This window comes from Engystomops pustulosus, chromosome 10, assembly GCF_040894005.1.
Source record: "Engystomops pustulosus chromosome 10, aEngPut4.maternal, whole genome shotgun sequence".
Lineage (NCBI taxonomy): Eukaryota > Metazoa > Chordata > Amphibia > Anura > Leptodactylidae > Engystomops > Engystomops pustulosus.
The window spans coordinates 96109672-96130253 of NC_092420.1; the positions used below are offsets into that span (position 1 = coordinate 96109672).

A 20582-nucleotide genomic window follows, 5' to 3' on the forward strand; every position below is an offset into this window, starting at 1 on the left:
TTGTGTATGGTGCTAGTAGCAGCAGGACTGTGAAATATGGATTTAAATTCAAGGATCGTAGCTTCTCCAATTGTACTGGAAGTGAGGGACATGTCCTCACACTCCTAAGCTCTGTACTCTCTCTAGACAGTCACTCTCTGCTGTGCTTTGTACAGCATGTGTTGTGTATTGACACTGGAAAGATGTGTAATCTTTTGTGTATGGTGCTAGTAGCAGCAGGACTGTGAAATTTGTATTTTAATTCCAGGATGGTAGCTTCTCTAATTGTACTGAAAGGGGGGGCATGTCCTCACACTCCTATGTGGACTGTGTTCAGTATTGTTCCTGGAAAGATGTGTAATCAGACCTTTGAGTATGTTGTTAGTAGCAGCAGGACTATGAAATATGGATTTATATTCCAGGTTTGTAATTTCTTCTAGTGCACTTGGGTTGTGCTCTCCAGGGACAATATCCTACACTGTCATTCTGTGAATGTTAAAAGGTGTCTTTCCATTCATTGACACCTAGCAGAGATCTTGAAAATGTAAAAACCCCCAAAGCGTGGCATTGAGAGATTTTGTTACAGTTGTATCCAGTCTAGACCACTCTGATACATTCTAACAAAGCATTTGGGGAGATTCGCTCCTGATCTCTACACTGGAAACTATCTGGGCTAACGATGGCTGCAATCTGCGAGGTCGTTAGGTTATTGCTCTGATTAATCTGATACAATTTTAATTTCTGATTTTTGTTCAATGTGAAGGCAGCGCTTGGGAGGCAGCGCACGCGATTTGCTTTTCTTAACCCCCCCAGAATTTGATCCAATTTCTTGCTCTGTATATCGGACGCCGCGCCGGATTTCTGTGTCGCCCCCTTGTAATTTAAGAGCCATTGGCCGGAGCTGCGGTCGTATACTATCTGCAGGAAGAGGCCGGATTTTGGGGATTTAAAGGGGTTTACGAGGGGTTAATTGCAAAAATAAATAGATCTCATCAATTTCGCGACAGAGATAAATAAGCCGTGAACGCGGCTCTGACCGCCACCATGGAAAATCGGGAGGCAATTAAAGAAAAACATGAAGGTTTAGAAAAAGCCGTAATTTTTACATGAAGTGGGGCCGAATACGAGCCGGCGCTAATCTGGGCATTAATATATTTTATGTTTTTTACAATGTCTTCATTAACTAGAATTCTTTCCATATTAGTAATGGCAAAAGACCCTGTCAGCGCGGCTGTAACAAATCTAGTGGGGCCATAAATACCGGCCGCTCCTTAAAGGGGAAGGCGTCTCTGTATATTACATTAGTCAGTCTTGTATCCAGGGGCATTGAAGAGGTTAAGACCATTGCACACAGGCCCAGGAACCTTAGGGGTCACATTAGGCTTCCTTCCCCAAATGAGGAGACCAGGATTTTATTATAGTTGAGGGTCTGGCACAGATTTCGCTTGGGTTATGCTTCTGCTTTTTTTACTTATTTTTGAGTTTTTTTTAGATTTTTTTTTTAATTTCTGGATTCTGAGGCGGCCATCTTGCCTGAACTGTTGGAAACTGTGAACAGCAGTGTAGAGATTTGCTTTACTGCAGCCACATTGACTTCTATTTGATGGGAATGTTTGGTAATGGTCACGTTGTATTTGGCTGATTGGACATGAATGATCCGAGGGAGAAGCAGGGCATGAAGGCCACAAAATTGAAGTTGTTTGGAAAAGAAATTCGAGATTATCCAGGGAACTGAAATTCCCTCCATTTTTAATGTACCTCTACCACATCTTTTACCTTCTTCATGTAGATGCTGGGGGCTCCCAGGGTGTGGCTGGGAGAGGCGGGGGGTGTGTGGCTGGGAGAGGCGGGGGGTGTGTGGCTGGGAGAGGCGGGGGGTGTGTGGCTGGGAGAGGCGGGGGGTGTGTGGCTGGGAGAGGCGGGGGGTGTGTGGCTGGGAGAGGCGGGGGGGGGGGGTGTGGCTGGGAGAGGCGGGGGGGGTGTGGCTGGGAGAGGCGGGGGGGGTGTGGCTGGGAGAGGCGGGGGGGGGTGTGTGGCTGGGAGAGGCGGGGGGGGGTGTGTGGCTGGGAGAGGCGGGGGGGGGTGTGTGGCTGGGAGAGGCGGGGGGGGGTGTGTGGCTGGGAGAGGCGGGGGGGGGTGTGTGGCTGGGAGAGGCGGGGGGGGGTGTGTGGCTGGGAGAGGCGGGGGTGTGTGGCTGGGAGAGGCGGGGGTGTGTGGCTGGGAGAGGCGGGGGTGTGGCATTTTTATATACTCACGCACACTATATATACAGCATACACACATCACATACATACAATACCATATATAGACATACAGTGTATACACACACACACATACAAATAAAGTATACACAAACATACAGCATATTCACACCCAATTCCCTAGATGCCGTGGCCCCTTGACCCTGTAGGCCTACACTGTAGGCATCTGCTGTGGTTACTACCCCTGTAGTTACGCCCCTGGGGGGGGGGTAAGTGTCCTGGCACCTCAGAAGGTCATGAAGAAAGGTATTTTAGCTCCCTGCATATCCCCTTTATGATGGATTGGACATCTAAAATATAAGTGAGATGCACTTGGACCCCACCTAATCCCTCCGTCCCCCATTTTTGGGCGCTTTTAGGCAAAATGACCTGAGAATGTTTCCTGCTCTGTAAATACAGGTTTTTACTTACTTATGACCATTGTGTTTTCCAGCTATTTTGTAAAATCTGCTTGCGTTAAGTGAATGGGAACATTTTCTATCAGCAGATCTATAAAGTTCCTGTACTTCTCATTGCTGAGAGTTTGGTACAGTTGTATCTGGTCTAGTAGTCAGAGCTGAGCGTTCAGAATTCCTGACTGATACCTTATTTGCATTGATACATTGTAGCAAACTGTAATGAAGGGAGAATATTGAACGTGACATCGCTGAGGGGTCCTGTGTGTAATTCATCATCTTCTCTCTGTTCTAGGATGGAAGGTTAAAGGCCGGGGATCACATCTTACAGATCGGAGACACCAATGTCCAGGGAATGGCCAGTGATCAGGTCGCGCAGGTGTTGAAGAATTGTGGAAACTCTGTGCGCATGGTGGTGGCCCGGGATCCTGTGAGTAAGGTCCCAGCGGTGAAACCTCCCGCACCAGCGACGCTGCCTGTGGGTTCCCTGCCGCCCCTGGATGTCAAGAGAAACAATGTGGTGAGTACCATATCCTACCTGTCTACCTGCTGCACCATGGTCGCCCTTCTACAGGAGAAGACTGACCTCAAAGCAACCCAATCAGTTTGTGTGGGGACCACTGGGGATAATGGGGGTCCACACCAACCTCCTAACAAACCAATATAATTTCCGCTTCGTCCCCCATGACGGCCCAACCTGGAGGATGCCCCTTGACCTCTGCAGGGACAGGAAGAAGAGAGGTTAAATGCTCCCCCCCTTGCATCCTCCCGCCAGTGTTCTTCCTGTCCCTGCCGAGGCAGGACAAGAGAGGTGCCCTCTCTCCTCCAGGGGGGGGGGGGACGAAGTAAAACTTACGGGTAGTCCTGGCTGGCTAAATCCCGGCGGGCTGGGGCGTTCGGTCGGCCTTGTGTCCTCCCTTTCGCCGCCCTTCCAGTCCGTTCGTCCTGGCCGCCGCTCCGCGATCCGTGTGTGAGCGCGCGGCGGCCGAAAAAACTACAATTCCCGGCGTCCTCGAGGTCCGATGACGACTTCCGGTCGCGACCGGAAGTGGCGGCTCACAGGACCGCAATGCATCCCTGGGAACGGGAGCACGGCGCAGGCGAAGTCTACAGGGGGATGGGCTCCCCATTAAGGTATTTAAGGTCACCTGGAGCAGGTAGTCACGCTGATCTCAGGTCTAAGATCTGTGTGTGACGCTGCGGTGCTGGTTTCCTGTGCTGTGTATTTCTGAATTTTCCTGTGCGCTTCCACGGCTTTTATGATGGCTGACGAGGCAGACCCTACCTTCCTGCATCCTCCGGTTTCTGTAAGTGGGATTTTGTGCAGGTTTGGGTTTTTTACTGTGTGTAAAATAGCGGGTCATTTATTATCCTCCGCTTGCCCTTTCAGGAGAAAGACCAAGGGTCTAAAACGAAAGGCAAGGAGGATAAAGGGGATAAGACGAGCAGGTCTGAAAAACCCGAGAAAAGCCGGCTTAGAAAGTGCAACATGTGTGCCCACTCTATGTCCGACTCTTACAAAAAGCCGATTTGCAAGTCTTGCATCGACAATTTTATGAGAGAGGAAAAGACATCCTTCTTAGACGAATTAAAGGGGTTTATCGAGGAGAAAATAAGCTCTTCAGTGGCCGCTGCTACGTCCAGGCCTCCACCGTGTAAAAAACCTAGAGTGGAGCCGGATTCTTCTATATCTGAGGGGGGGGATGATTCTGAAGCTCCCTCATGCTCATACGTAGAAGAAGATGATCCTGCGGACTCACAAAAAACAGAAGATTCACGTCATCTGTTTCAGTTCGAGGAACTCGATGGTCTCTTAAAAGCAATTAGACAGACCTTGGAAATCGAGGAGATTCTTCCCCCTAGATCTAAGGAGGAGGAACTATTTGGGGGATTGAAGGCAAAACGCCAGAGGGTGTTTCCCCTGAATGACACGTTAAAGGAGCTGGTTTCTGAGGAGTGGCAAGAGCCAGAAAAAAGGGTTATCGTGTCCAAAAACTTTAAAAAGAGACTTGTTTTTGAGCCCGAGGAGTCTAAAGTATGGGACACTTGTCCAAAGATGGATGTGCAAGTTACCAAAATAGTAAAGAAGACCGACCTTCCTTTTGAGGACGCGGCCCAATTAAAGGACCCTATGGACAGGAAGTCTGACTCCCTGTTGAGAAAGGCCTGGGAGACCTCCATGCTCAGTCTGAAAACTAACTTGGCTTCCACCTCAGTCGCAAGGAACTTGCTGTACTGGCTGAATGAGTTGGAATCCCACATCAAGGAAGGGACTCCGAGATCAACAATCTTGGAGAACTTTCCTTTGCTGAAATCTGCTACAGCCTTCCTCGCAGATTCTGCTGCCGAGGGAATTCGTTTCGCTTCAAAGGAGGGAGCACTTACTAACTCTACCCGACGGGCGCTGTGGCTAAAACAGTGGAACGGGGACATCAGATCCAAGGCAAAACTGTGCAGTCTTCCCTTCTCAGGGGAGTTTGTGTTTGGCCCAGAGTTGGATGCTATACTTGAGAGAGCATCAGATAAGAAAAAGGGCTTTCCTGAGAGATCGATACCCAAGAAGCAGCCCTTTCGAGACTTCAAAAGGGATTCCTACAAGGATAAAGGGAAAAGGGGACGCTGGAGCTACCCGAAAGGAGGTAAAGGGAGAGGGTTTCTGTTCTCCACCCCAACAGACCCTAATAGAAACAAAAAACAATGATGCCATAGTAGGGGGAAGGTTGCTAAGATTCAGAGGAGAATGGACAAAGGTCACTTCAAATCCCTGGGTCTTAGATATATTACTGCATGGTTACAACATCGAATTCCTCAGACTTCCCCCTACGAAATATATGCCACCTTCACCTTCCATGTCACTTACATCCCACAGTTTAATATGGCAAGAAGTAACTTCTCTTTTGTCTTCTGGAGTGATTATACCTGTTCCACAGGATCAAGAGAAATCCGGTTTTTACTCTTCTCTTTTTTTGGTAAAGAAACCGAACGGCACAAACCGACTAATCATCAACCTGAGAGGTCTCAACGAGTTTATCGTCTACCGGAAATTCAGGATGGAGTCGGTAAGATCAGCCACACACATTATTCACCAAGATGCATTAATGTGCACTATAGACTTAAAGGATGCATATTATCACATCCCTATACACCATTTCTCACAAAGGTTTTTAAGGTTTTCTGTCTTGTCTCCAGAGGGTGCTACACTACACTTTCAATTCTGTGCACTCCCCTTCGGAATATCATCTGCACCAAGGACCTTTACAAAGGTGATGGCAGAGGTGGTGGCGTCTCTCAGACTACAGGACGTACTGATCGTCCCGTACCTAGACGACCTACTCATTGTTGGCCAAGACAGGGGGAGCTTACTCTTCTCCAGAGATCTCACCCTAGAAACCTTAAAAAGACTGGGATGGATAGTAAACTACCAGAAGTCAGAACTTTCCCCAGCTACTGTGAGGAAATTCCTGGGTGTAAACCTGAACTCAGTTTACCAAATGTCGTTCCTTCCACAGGACAAGGGAGACCACATCAAGGATCTGATAACAAGGTTCAGGAGAAAATCAGTGATCTCTATCAGAGAAGCTATGAAGATTCTGGGCTCTCTAACAGCCTGCATCTCCTCGGTAGCCTGGTGTCAGGCCCATTCCAGAATACTCCAGGGATGGATCTTAAGATCCTGGAACAGAAAACAGGAGGATCTGGACAGGAAAATCCCAATCCCACCTGCCGTCAAGGAGGACCTGCTATGGTGGTTGGAAGACGGAAATCTGAGGAAAGGGATCTTCTGGTCAAACAGCCCTTACATCCCAATCCAGACAGACGCGAGCCAGAGGGGCTGGGGGGCAGTGATGCCTCAGCAAATTTCCCAGGGTACCTGGACAGAGGAGATTACAAGAAGGTCCTCAAATTTCCGAGAGTTGCAAGCAGTATGGGAAGCACTCAGCGCGAACACTCCTCTTCTTGCCCACCAACACCTCCTAATTCTATCAGACAATACAACTACGGTCTCCTACATAAAAAGACAAGGAGGAACCAGGTCTCCTCTCCTGAGTACCCTAGCTCGGAAAATATTTTTGTGGGCAGAACAACACACTCTGTCAATATCTGCCACTCATCTAAAAGGCACGGAGAATTCAAGGGCGGACTTTCTAAGCAGAAGAAAGATCCTACCAAACGAGTGGAGCCTCAAGGAGGAGATCTTCCAGCGGCTAACTTCTTTGTGGGGTTATCCTCTAGTGGACTTGTTCGCAACAAGGGAGAATACCAAATGCCTGCATTATTTTTCTCTGGAAAAAGGGGAGAACAGGGAACGGCTGGACGCCTTCTCTCACCCCTGGGACATTCCACTAGTCTACGCCTTCCCCCCAATTCCCCTGATCGCCAGGGTCCTGAGGAAAATATTTCAGGAAAATACCAGAGCCATCTTCATCTGCCCGAACTGGCCGAAGAAAAGCTGGTACCCACTCTTGAAGAAGATGTCACCAGAGAATCCAGTCATTCTTCCGCTATCAGAGGACCTACTACATCAGGGTCCAATCCATCATCCAAACCCAGGGAAATTACAGCTGTCTGCCTGGATCCTGAATCCAGCTTCTTAAGCTCTCAGGGACTCTCATCTGAAGTCATCAAGACCCTGAAGGCAAGTAGAAAACCAGTCACCTTTGCCATCTATCATAAGATATGGAAGAGGTTCTGTTCCTTCTGTAAGGACAGTCCACCTTCCCAAGCTAACCTTAATATTTTGCAGGTGCTTGAATTTCTTCAAAAGGGTTTGGAGTTGGGTTTGTCTACCAGCACCCTGAAGGTCCAGGTGTCGGCGCTTAGTGCCTTCTTCGACCAGCCTCTCATCGAGCACAGGTGGGTCAAAAGATTTATTAAAGCTGCCTCTAGGTTAAAGCCTCAGACTGTTAAAAAATCATCAGCATGGGACTTAACTCTAGTTTTGAATGCCTTAATGAAGGAACCATTTGAACCTATTGATTCCTCCAGTGTTAAAAACCTGACACTTAAGACAGTTTTCCTGATAGCCATCACTTCTGCTAGAAGGTTAGGTGAACTTCAGGCTATATCGATTAGGGAACCCTACATGAAAATTCTAGATGATAGAATTGTGTTGATGTTGGATCCAAATTTTGTTCCCAAGGTGGTTTCCGACTTTCATAGGAATCAGGAGATTATCCTACCCTCCTTCTGTGAGAACCCTTCTTCGGCAAGAGAACGCGAATGGAGTTCTTTGGATGTAAGACGTTCTGTCCTAAAATACCTACAAATTACAGAGGCCTGGCGTATTGACTCTAACCTTTTCATCCAATTCCAGGGGAAAAATAAGGGGAGGAAGGCGTCGAAGGCGACTATTGCAAGATGGCTGAGACTGGCAATTGCCTCATGTTACGACCTACAGAAAAGCCCGATACCAGCAGGAATCCGAGCTCACTCGACCAGGGCTATGTCCACATCTTGGGCGGAAAGAAGAGGAGCGTCACTAGATCAGATTTGCAGAGCTGCAACGTGGTCTTCATCCACTACATTCTCCAAGCATTATAGGCTGGACTTGCACTTGTCAAAAGATCTATCTTTTGGACGCAAGGTGTTACAGGCTGTAATCCCTCCCTAAAAAAGCTTACTAATTTTGTAAGTCTCCAGGTTGGGCCGTCATGGGGGACGAAGCGGAAATTGTGAATTAGATTACTCACCGGTAATTCTATTTCCGTTAGTCCACCATGACGGCCTATATATTTTCCCCCCCAGCTGGATTTCTTCCTTTCTTTGTATTATTATTTCCAGATAATTTTCCTTTGTATGTGGAGCAAACATACTAAATAAATCTGGTTGTATCTTCCTCAGCATGGTTATTTTGTAATCACTGGCGGGAGGATGCAAGGGGGGGAGCATTTAACCTCTCTTCTTCCTGTCCCTGCAGAGGTCAAGGGGCATCCTCCAGGTTGGGCCGTCATGGTGGACTAACGGAAATAGAATTACCGGTGAGTAATCTAATTCACAATTTTATACTGGAGCAATAGACTTGGGGAATGAAGCTGGTGGACACATCTTGGGGTCCCAGAAACACAAAAACATTGTCCGCCTTTTGACTGCTGTATCTGAAGTGGGCAACCACACAAGACCTCTGCTTGCTGGTGGTGTATGTCAAGCATTGTCAGGGAATGCAGCAGCATTGCACATTATCAGCTTTCCAGCCCATTCATTCATGGGAACGGACCCCAATTCAGTAGATCAGTGGGTGCCCAGTGGTTGGATGGCTGCTTATCATCATCACCACGGAAAAGGGGATAACGTTAAATCTTGGACCAACCCCTTTAAAACATTTCACAGCTGATCTAGTCACTCTAGTTAATCCTCTCTTCTCTTTCCTTACCTGATAGTTTGCTACAATCTGTCATTCTCTTGGATGGTTAGATGTCTAGTCTGGATACAATTGTAGCAAAACCTCCTTATAAATCCTATACAGATTTTTCTGCAATGTAAATGATGTTTTAATCTGAGAGACGGCAAGCAGAGATCTGGATTATAGTAGAAAATCTTCATAAAATCTTAATAATTTTCATGTTTGAATATGACGCCGTCTCCTAATCACTAGACTTTGATCTTTTCTTTTAGGAAAACCCTGAGAATGACACTTATGATATCACCCTCACCAAAAAAGAGGGTCAGAGCCTGGGAATAACCGTGGTGGGCTACACTGGGGGCAGCAGCGGAGGTGAGATTCATGTGCTGTAGGTAGTCACACATCCCCTGCCAGTGTTACTCCTCCCGTCACTCCTCCAGCTCCGTGTTCTGTTGTCCTGTATTGACAGCATTGGGGACCCTCTGCAGGAGGCCGCACATTTATGACCCTTTCCATTAACGCGGCCCCTAGCAATGGATGCAGAGAGCCAAGCACGAGTCTCCTCCCATCAGATGGGACACCCCCAAAATAATTGCAACTTGTGGGATTTCATTGCATTTGATTTATTTTACTGAAACAGATTTTCGACCCTTTTCCTCTTTTGTTTTCTGTTCTTCCCCTTCCCCTATGGTGATGCACCAGAGCGCACAGACTTGGGAAGGTATGAGGGGTTTCACTTTTCGGTGTGACTTCACTGGGCCATTCGGGGTAAAGGCTTGTCACCCTCCTGTGTGTCCACTGCATGATGTCACATCTGTCCTAATCCATCATGGCCAGGCAGGGACAAACAGAAGGGAAACACAATGTAACCGTGTGAATAAGGATTTGTATTCCGGGATTGTAGTGTTATTCAAGTATAAGGTGTATCCTCACACTGCTGTGCTCTTAGCTCTCTCCCTACTCAAGGTGACTGCTGTAGTATACAACCAGAAGCCTGATATAACTTTTACTCAGAGTAGAGGGGAGGAGCTTAGCAGTGGAGTAAAAAGGCTCTAGCGATCCATGGTGCAAACTTTGGATTGGGGCCCCATGTACCAAACACCTCAGCGTCGCCTCCATCCCACACATTATACTTGAGACTTTAGAAAATCTACATACTCATACACTGTATATTCACTACAAACATATACAATATATATGCAAAACACTGAAAAATATTCACATACAGTAAATATATCCACACACCCTATATACTATACCCACACATAGCAGTACAACGCTGACAATATACCAGCAATTAATATACCACACACAAAGAATAGATGAGGATTTGAGTTGAATTGATTTCCAATCTTTATAATTATAAGTCACTAGTATCAGATTGGTGGAGGTCCAATACCTGATCTCCAACATTTATCAGGGATCCTCCAGCATTTGGATAAAAGGAAGGAAGGAGTCTGCTCCATCCACTGTGTAGTGGCCATGTCAAGATACTGCAGCTTAGGGCTTATTCTCTTTAATGGGACTGAACTGCTGTGACATGCAATGCCAAACAAGGCCACTGCCAAATGTAAGGCGCTGTTTCATGGGTGCAGTGTATCCCTGCAGTACTGCTACCCTTTTGATAGATTTCATAGACTTTGGGAACACCACAGCTTGGATAAGCACCTTGTAAATCCCTTAAATAAACTAACCGTGTATATGGCCTCTCCTGTTACGTGTGAGCTTTGGCCATGATGCGTCTCCATCTCACTGTCACATATATACTGCCTGCGATATCACAAAGAAGCTCTGTCTGACCACGTCTGTGCACGCCTCCCCCTCCTCTCCACAATCCGTTTGGGGCGCAGAGGCTTTTGGGGCTCGGAGCTGAACTCGTTGTTTCCTCCTTTATCTTGCAGGTTCCTCTGGAATTTACGTGAAGGGCATCATACCGGGCAGCGCGGCCGACCAGAGCGGGTGCATCCAAGTCCATGACAGGATTGTGGCTGTTAGTCCTTATCTTTAAAATCTGAAATTGTAACAAATTACTTCAGTCTTAGACATTCAACCCCTTTCATGCTGTGCTCCACAATGACCGTGGTATCTAAGAGGTTATATTGAAGGGGATTCCCTCTGTATGTCTACCTTGGTAACCGGAGTAGATACAATTCCTGCATGATCTTGCAGCAGTCGTCTCCAAATAGATGTTGTAAGACTACAACCCCCAGTATTTGTAATGGGATGTTAAATTTTGGTATTTCCACTATTTTATCTTGTATTTTCTAGGTTGATGGAGACAACATCCAAGGATTGACCAATCAGGAGGTTGTGACGGCGCTGCGCAACACTGGGCAAACGGTGAATCTCACCCTGTCCAGGGGCAAAGGGCCCTTCAGCCCCATGTCTCCAGGCTTCTCCCCCCGTGGAGGTATTTTCCACCAATAGATAAAGTGCAATCTGTTTCCACTTCCGAAGCCTGTGACGCCTTGTCAGTGCTGCCACAGAGAATTTTAGGTCCTACTGACTTGCAAATGATGTGGTTCCCCCGGGCACATTGGTTTCCCATCTAATTCTAATAAACATATGTTTATAACTACAGGAAGGGGGGCGGTCTGTGACTCTGAGCCCCTGACTGCAGTCAATGACCCCCCCCCACCCCCTGATGGCAGCCCCGCGCTTTACATGACTTGTTTGCTGCTCCGTCTTATTTAAATGAATGGGGCTAAGCTGCAATACCAAGCACAGCCAATTTATAAGGTATGGCACCAGTGAGAAATAACTGCAGAACTCATCCAAGCAGCTGATTGGTGGTCGATGGTCTCCCACTCATCTAAGTATATGCAACAATCTGTCATTGAAGACCTAATTATATGTGAAAACTCTTATTATGTTAATTGAGATAAAGAACATGGACACCGGACTGATACATTGGAGCAAACATACAGAGAGATTTGTGTAGCTGCTTCTGAGAGCATTGCCTGGATTAGATACAACTGTATCTGTAACTATAACTATGAACAGGTTTGCTACAATGTGTCAATGTGGCAGTTTAGCTCACAGAGCATTGTATAGACTGGATACACTTATTTCCACTCTTTAGCTGAGTGCATGATTAGCTTTGCTATAGTGTATTGGTCGGGGAGTCCTGGCTTTGTGGCTCACAGAGCATTTTCTAGTGCAGACTGCTTGCACAGGTATTTTAGAAGTTTCCGTGCCACATTTGTGTCACATGTGACCGTTTTGTGTCGCAGCTAAACTATTTTTCATGCATCACACATTTCTGCACTAAAGGGGCTGTTCTGGTGCTCAGTCGGACCGTGCGCCAAAAGTTGGCGCACTCTGTCGGGGCAGTGCAGGGGGCGCCAAATTCATGAAATACGGCAGCCAGAAATCCTGAATCTGCACATAGTACACACAGCCCTGCGCATAGTACACACAGCCCTGCGCATAGTACACACAGCCCTGCGCATAGTACACACAGCCCTGCGCATAGTACACACAGCCCTGCGCATAGTACACACAGCCCTGCGCATAGTACACACAGCCCTGCGCATAGTACACACAGCCCTGCGCATAGTACACACAGCCCTGCGCATAGTACACACAGCCCTGCGCATAGTACACACAGCCCTGCGCATAGTACACACAGCCCTGCGCATAGTACACACAGCCCTGCGCATAGTACACACAGCCCTGCGCATAGTACACACAGCCCTGCGCATAGTACACACAGCCCTGCGCATAGTACACACCGCCCTGCGCATAGTACACACCGCCCTGCGCATAGTACACACCGCCCTGCGCATAGTACACACCGCCCTGCGCATAGTACACACCGCCCTGCGCATAGTACACACCGCCCTGCGCATAGTACACACCGCCCTGCGCATAGTACACACCGCCCTGCGCATAGTACACACCGCCCTGCGCATAGTACACACCGCCCTGCGCATAGTACACACCGCCCTGCGCATAGTACACACCGCCCTGCGCATAGTACACACCGCCCTGCGCATAGTACACACCGCCCTGCGCATAGTACACACCGCCCTGCGCATAGTACACACCGCCCTGCGCATAGTACACACCGCCCTGCGCATAGTACACACCGCCCTGCGCATAGTACACACCGCCCTGCGCATAGTACACACCGCCCTGCGCATAGTACACACCGCCCTGCGCATAGTACACACCGCCCTGCGCATAGTACACACCGCCCTGCGCATAGTACACACCGCCCTGCGCATAGTACACACCGCCCTGCGCATAGTACGCACCGCCCTGCGCATAGTACGCACCGCCCTGCGCATAGTACGCACAGCCCTGCGCATAGTACGCACAGCCCTGCGCATAGTACGCACAGCCCTGCGCATAGTACGCACAGCCCTGCGCATAGTACGCACAGCCCTGCGCATAGTACGCACAGCCCTGCGCATAGTACGCACAGCCCTGCGCATAGTACGCACAGCCCTGCGCATAGTACGCACCGCCCTGCGCATAGTACGCACCGCCCTGCGCATAGTACGCACCGCCCTGCGCATAGTACGCACCGCCCTGCGCATAGTACACACACCGCACAGTTCATAGTAAATGTGCCCCAAAGTCCACTGGTAAATTGTAGAACTTTTCATCCACATAAACAGTTGTTCAATGTTGCAGCTTCATTTTTCAGCTAATCTCTGCGTGGCCGGCCCTCCTGCTGCTCCGGGAGGAGGTTGGACGCAGCGTTTGAACCCTGTACCCATTCTTCATAGTGCAGGGAGGGGAGCGGAGCACATCTCTCTCCAGTCCTCCAGAGGTTTTCTCGTTAGATTTTGACATGGTTCTGTGACACATCCTCGCAGCGCATCCCCCGTTGTGCCCGACAGCCGTGCTGCAGACAGCTTTCCGTTGCGCTCCTGGCTGGGCGCTGCGCTCTGTGCCAGGCTGTGTGTTCTGCTAATTATCCTTACCTGTTAGTCTGCAAAGAGCAAGCGTTTGTTGTGTTCACAGCCATAATGACAGGCGTCCTGTGACTGGCGCCACTCTCTTTCTTCCATCCTTAATAGTCGCCTGTCTTTGTGTGTAGATGTGCCAAACGCGCCTCCACCTCCGTTACCTGCCGTTCCGCCAAGGGGTGCAATAAGCGAGGCACCTGAAGAGCCAGAGGACAACAAAGCGAGCCTGCAGCAAGAGGATAACTATAAGAATGAACTGAAAACGGGTAAATTTTACATAAAACGTGTACTTTCTGTACTTTCCTTGAAATTGATCTAAAAGGGAGCAAGGTTTCTGCAAATATTCCTTCATGTGCCATTTTGAAGCTGTTGCTGAGCAGATTTACAAAAAGCCTATAGGAGGGACGGGGGTGAGTGAGGAGGAGAGACTTGGGCGCAATCAGCGGCTACTGCTGCTAGGAAGTTTCTAACTTTCCCCAAGTGCTTTATTCCCATTAGTATAGGTCTGAGTTTGACATTTAGTCTCATCTTCTGCAACCTCTGCCCGTGTTAGAACATCATGGGAAAGTACTGACTGGTATTAATGTAAGCAAAGCACTTGGGGTGAGATAGTAGTTTCTTAATATTTCCTGAAGCTTCTACTTGTCCTTGTGTCTCTACTCTATCATTCCTTAGAATCACCCGGATCATAAAGGACAATATAGAGAGATACTGATGGGAATATAGCACTTAGTTTCAGATAGAAGCTTCCTATTATCTCCAGTACCCTTTGTCTCTACCTGTGTTTGTTTCCTATTCTATTATCACCCCTAGAGCTTTATTTCCATCAGTAGAGGTCAGTACTTTCCTATAATGTCCCTGTATAATCCTGCTGATGCTTCAGAGTGATAGAGGAGAGGCACAGGGATAGAGAGAGGCTGCTGGAGATAGTAGGAAACTACTATCTCACCCCAAGTGCTTTATTCCCATCAGTACTATAGGATCCTGCTGATGCTTCGGAGTGATAGAGGAGAGGCATAGTAACGGAGAGAGGCTGCTGGAGAATGGTAGGAAGCTACTATCTCACCCCAAGTGCTTTATTCCCATCAGTACTATAGGATCCTGCTGATGCTTCAGAGTTATAGAGGAGAGGCATAGTAACGGAGAGAGGCTGCTGGAGATGGTAGGAAGCTACTATCTCACCCCAAGTGCTTTATTCCCATCAGTACTTCTCTATCACGTACTATAGGATCCTGCTGATGCTTTTGAATGTGGGAAAAACACTGCTGGAGATAATTGTAAGTTGCTATATTTCCTGGAGAGACTTATTTTTTCAATTCACTACAGGACAGTAACTCTCCTATAATGTCCTATATGATGCTGCTGATGCCTCTGATAGGGAGAGAGTTATGGAGCAGATTCTCCTCTACTTTCTGTGTGCATTGTATGGGAGACATTGTAGCAGCCGGTCTCCATCCACCGGCTCTGAGACAACCAAAAGCCTGTAGGGGCGAAAACTGTGTGACACCGCAGAATACAAGTGCTATGATCTCCACATACGGCTACTCCTCAGATATCCATACTGAACTATAGATTTATACAAACTTTAGATGGAAACAATAACTCCAGGTAAAAGTGATACGTTCTGTCTAATCCGCTCTTCTGCTCTACAAGATGGTGCCCCCTCTCCCATTTTCGGCTGATCTGCTCAGCACATTCCGCATGACGGCCCCCGTCAGTGTTTATTATATGTTTGCATGTATTTGATTTAGTTGAGAGGACCTGCACAGATGGGATGTGTCGTCGCTAATGAGCGTCCTCCACGGCCCCCGCTCTTGTTACAAAGTGAAGGCTGACAAATAATCTTTTTATTTCCAATGTAATTTTTTTTTTTTGCTTCAATTGACAAAGATGTGCCGGAGCTTTTCTGAAGTTAGAAATTTCTTAAAAAGGAACATTTGAGATGAGAAGCACTAAGCCCCCTACTGAGGTCACACACAGGACAAGGCAGTCACTCATCTCATCTTATTTCTGCTATATAACACAGGATGTACCTCAGGATCAGTACAGGATAAGTAATGTCATGTATGTACACAGTGACTGCACCAGCAGCAGAATAGTGAGTGCAGCTCTGGGGTATAATACAGGATGTAACTCAGGATCAGTACAGGATAAGTAATGTCATGTATGTACACAGTGACTGCACCAGCAGCAGAATAGTGAGTGCAGCTCTGGAGTATAATACAGGATGTAACTCAGGATCAGTACAGGATAAGTAATGTCATGTATGTACACAGTGACTGCACCAGCAGCAGAATAGTGAGTGCAGCTCTGGGGTATAATACAGGATGTAACCCAGGTTCATTACAGGATAAGTAATGTCATGTATGTACACAGTGACTGCACCAGCAGCAGAATAGTGAGTGCAGCTCTGGGGTATAATACAGGATGTAACTCAGGATCAGTACAGGATAAGTAATGTCATGTATGTACACAGTGACTGCACCAGCAGCAGAATAGTGACTGCAGCTCTGGTGTATAATACAGGATGTAACTCAGGATCAGTACAGGATAAGTAATGTCATGTATGTACACAGTGACTGCACCAGCAGCAGAATAGTGAGTGCAGCTCTGGAGTATAATACAGGATGTAACTCAGGATCAGTACAGGATAAGTAATGTCATGTATGTACACAGTGACTGCACCAGCAGCAGAATAGTGAGTGCAGCTCTGGGGTATAATACAGGATGTAACTCAGGATCAGTACAGGATAAGTAATGTCATGTATGTACACAGTGACTGCACCAGCAGCAGAATAGTGAGTGCAGCTCTGGAGTATAATACAGGATGTAACTCAGGATCAGTACAGGATAAGTAATGTCATGTATGTACACAGTGACTGCCCCAGCAGCAGAATAGTGAGTGCAGCTCTGGAATATAATACTCAATATTTTTCTATGAAAATTGTGAAATAATTATAATAGTTTGTCTTCTCCTATTCTATATATATATATATTAAACCCTTCTTGCATTCCCCCAGCCCCCGCCCTGACTCCAGAGGCTGAAGCTTTGAAATCAAAGTGGGAGAAGCATCTTGGCCCCGATTATCAAGTAATGGTATGTACCCCAGATCTCTTAGGCATTTTATTTCCTACCATCAATGTAAAATTACACAAAAGCGCCTCCATGTGCTGGGGAACGTGCTGATAATGTTTCTGATTGCAGAGTAGATCCAGGTTCATAGCTGTATGATGTCATTTTCAATTTTAGAATTCAGGTTTCAAAATTTTTTTCCCCCTCTTGAATGTCAAACACCTGACAATTGTCTCATAACCTCTAGCGATCCTTGATCCAAAAGTGTCAGGATACCTGCGCAGGTTCCGGATTGTGTGGCGATTCTGTTGCAGAAAATTTACTGCTCAATACAGGAGCATACAAGTAAATGGCTTTGGAAAAAGTCATGTAGACAGTGGGGCTCATTTACTAAGGGTCCACGGAGCGCATTTTCGGATTGCGACTAATTACCCCGGGATTTTGGCGCATGCGATTGGATTTTGGTGCATTGGTGCTGGCTTGCACGCAACAGAAATCGGGGAGGGGGGGGGGGCGGGACGTTGGACAACCCGACGGATTTGGACGATGGATATAACATTTAGAATTGTGTCGCAAGACATGCACTTACATGCACCTAGAAGAAAAAGGTGAACTCCGTCGGACCTCGGCGCAGCAGCGACACATGCAGGAACTCGGACGCACAATCTTAGTGAATCGCGGCAGACCCGAATCCTCGTCGGACATCGCACCGCGGGATTGCGTCAGGACCGGGTAAGTAAATCTGCCCCAGTGTGTTTGGTCTTTTTTTTTTTTTTTAATTCATGCACAGAAATTGTTAAGTGTGGTGTTTTTTTTTGTTTTTTTTTTAAATTGTAGTCTATGGGAGGGCGAAAATCCACATTAAGGCTACATTGACACTGACGTATGGAGGACGTTTATACGGCCGATATACGTCCTCCATAGACGTCAATGGGCGCACGGCGCCCTACGGGAGCGGTACGGTGCGGCACCGTACCGCTCCGTACCCGGAAAAAGATAGGACCTGTCCTATCTTTCTCCATAGTACGGCGCCGTGCTCCATTAATTCCTGTGGAGAGGGGCAGGGGTGAGCTGCGCTCACCTCCTCCTCCTCTCCCCGTACACTGCCGTTGCCCGCTACGGTACGGTACGGGCGGGCAACGGCAGTGTGAATATAGCCTAAATGTGCATCGTAAGTGAATGCGATTTGGATAAAGTCATGTAGACGATGCATCTGATGTGGAATTGATGCAGATTTTAGCTTTAAATGATATCACATCAGTTGAAAGAAGGCTGGAAAAAGCGCATGTAAATCTGCATAAAAATGCACCAAAAATAAAACAAATTTGCATCAAAAATGCGCATAAAAACCTCCGCACTTGATGCAGATTTTCCACATGACGATACGCAGTGGGGCTCATTTACTAAGGGTCCAAATCGCGCGATTTCATCAGGTATCCCGACGATTTATGATTTGCAACGAATTCCGGCGGGATTTTGGCGCACGCGATCGGATTTCGGCGCCGGGTTGCATGCAACGGAAATCGGGGGCATGGCCGTCGGGAAAAAAAACCCACGCACTTTCCTGCACCAAGAAAAAGAAGGTGAATTCCGGTGAACTCCAGTGGACTTCAGCGCAGCAGCGACACCTGGTGGATATCGGGCACATGACCTTAGTGAATCCCGGCCGGACCCGAATCAGAGCCGGAGAACCCGACACTGGATTGCAACTAGATTGGGTAAGTAAATCTGCCCCGGTATGTGCAGGAATCCAGCATTACGTGAGACAACACTCCAACAAATGAAAACGTTCTTCCTCTCTCATGACTGCAATGGTTGTTTATGGAAGTGTGAAACATTTTAAATTTTTTATTTTTTAATGAACAGGTGGTTGATCTGGACGCTAAGATTGAGGATGATGAGGAGCTGCAGAAATACTCCAAGGTCAGGACTTTCCTTTTTTAAATGACAAAAGTTGAAAGGTCGTGGGTAGATGGAATAACTTTCAATGTGTCAGATTGGCAGAATTTGCTTGTTGTGTTACATTGTAACGAGCCACGAACCTTCTTGTGTATCACATGGAAAGCCATTTACTAACACAAAGCAGAGCTACTGAAAATGATAATGTAAAGGGAACCTGTTATCAAAATTTCACATTTTCACCTAATGACAGGTTCCCATAATCTGTTTTTAATACTCATCCACAAACTGCTTTTATAATTAACATAACCGCTATCAATTCTGTCATGGGGCCATCTGTTACAAGGCTGTGAGTCCCTGTGTCGTCATCATTATCTCCTCACTGCACTCATAACTCTCCCTCCTCCTCCCTCATGCAGATGTGAGCTGACTTCATGCTGCAAGCAAATCTCTATGAACTCAGGTCTTCAGAAGGGAAGGGGGAGGAAAGAGAGTTGTGAGAGCAGTGAGGAGATAATGATGACGCAGAGATTGCAGTCTAGTAACAGACGCCCCCATCACTCCATCCAGTTTGTTAACACGGAGCCAGGAATTTTTTAACAATTTTTAAAAGTGGGTGGAACACAAATATTAATTATAAAAGCAGATTGTGAATTAGTATTAAAAAGGTTAATAGAACCCGTCATTAGGTAAAATGTGAAATCCTGATGACCTGTTCCCTTTAAAGAAAAAGTTTATGTTCATATTATTTTTCTTTACTAATTATTTTAATATTTTAATGAAGTATCGACGTTGTGTGCATTTTAATGCTGGCCCATAGTATGTCAAATGTATGTGTGATTCCCTGCAGCTTTTGCCAATACACACCATGAGGTTGGGAGTAGAACTTGACTCCTTCGATGGTCACCATTATATATCCACCATTGCTCCCGAAGGTCCTGTGGCCAAACTTGGAATTTTACAACCTGAAGATGAGTTATTGGAGGTAAACAGGTTTAAGCCACTTCATATCAATACTGTTTATTACATGTTATTTTCATTTAATTTAATACCACGAAATTTATACTAGTGCCGCTTCTTCTATTCTGAGTTCATCTACCCCACCAGCAGAATAGTGAGTGCAGCTCTGGGGTATAATACAGGATGTAACTCAGGATCAGTACAGGATAAGTAATGTCATGTATGTACACAGTGACTGCACCAGCAGCAGAATAGTGAGTGCAGCTCTGGGGTATAATACAGGATGTAACTCAGGATCAGTACAGGATAAGTAATGTCATGTATGTACACAGTGACTGCACCAGCAGCAGAATAGTGAGTGCAGCTCTGGAGTATAATACAGGATGTAACTCAGGATCAGTACAGGATAAGTAATGTCATGTATGTACACAGTGACTGCACCAGCAGCAGAATAGTGAGTACAGCTCTGGGGTATAATACAGGATGTAACTCAGGATCAGTACAGGATAAGTAATGTCATGTATGTACACAGTGACTGCACCAGCAGCAGAATAGTGAGTGCAGCTCTGGGGTATAATACAGGATGTAACTCAGGATCAGTACAGGATAAGTAATGTCATGTATGTACACAGTGACTGCACCAGCAGCAGAATAGTGAGTACAGCTCTGGGGTATAATACAGGATGTAACTCAGGATCAGTACAGGATAAGTAATGTCATGTATGTACACAGTGACTGCACCAGCAGCAGAATAGT

The 20582-nt window shown here is 46.9% G+C and overlaps 2 protein-coding genes across 6 annotated transcripts in view; both read left to right on the top strand.

Annotated features, from left to right (window-relative positions):
- Positions 1-20582, top strand: part of PATJ (PATJ crumbs cell polarity complex component) — a 148483-nt gene that overhangs the window by 14566 nt on the left and 113335 nt on the right. For all 4 annotated transcript variants that reach the window (XM_072126932.1, XM_072126935.1, XM_072126933.1 and 1 more), the window contains exons 8-15: positions 2931-3155; positions 9248-9347; positions 10877-10965; positions 11244-11385; positions 14026-14160; positions 16915-16991; positions 18834-18890; positions 19717-19851. In XM_072126932.1, the coding sequence (XP_071983033.1) occupies positions 2931-3155; positions 9248-9347; positions 10877-10965; positions 11244-11385; positions 14026-14160; positions 16915-16991; positions 18834-18890; positions 19717-19851 (960 nt within the window). The remainder of the gene's footprint in view (positions 1-2930; positions 3156-9247; positions 9348-10876; positions 10966-11243; positions 11386-14025; positions 14161-16914; positions 16992-18833; positions 18891-19716; positions 19852-20582) is intronic.
- LOC140103722 (uncharacterized) lies at positions 5376-8577 on the top strand. Of its 2 annotated transcripts, XM_072126937.1 has the most exons (3): positions 5376-7489; positions 7776-7871; positions 7950-8141. In XM_072126937.1, exons 1-3 carry the CDS (start codon positions 5376-5378, stop codon positions 7999-8001), a joined length of 2262 nt encoding a protein of 753 aa, XP_071983038.1. In that variant the 3' UTR covers positions 8002-8141. The 2 variants fall into 2 exon arrangements, with proteins under 2 accessions (XP_071983038.1, XP_071983037.1); XM_072126936.1 differs by having other exon boundaries at positions 5376-7871; positions 7950-8577.

Coding starts and splice junctions, on each gene's coding strand:
- LOC140103722 (XM_072126936.1), top strand. CDS start 5,376: ATGGACAAAGGTCACTTCAAATCCCTGGGTCTTAGATATATTACTGCA. Junction 7,872..7,949: donor GCGAATGGAGTTCTTTGGAT/GTAAGACGTTCT, acceptor ATCCAATTCCAG/GGGAAAAATAAGGGGAGGAA.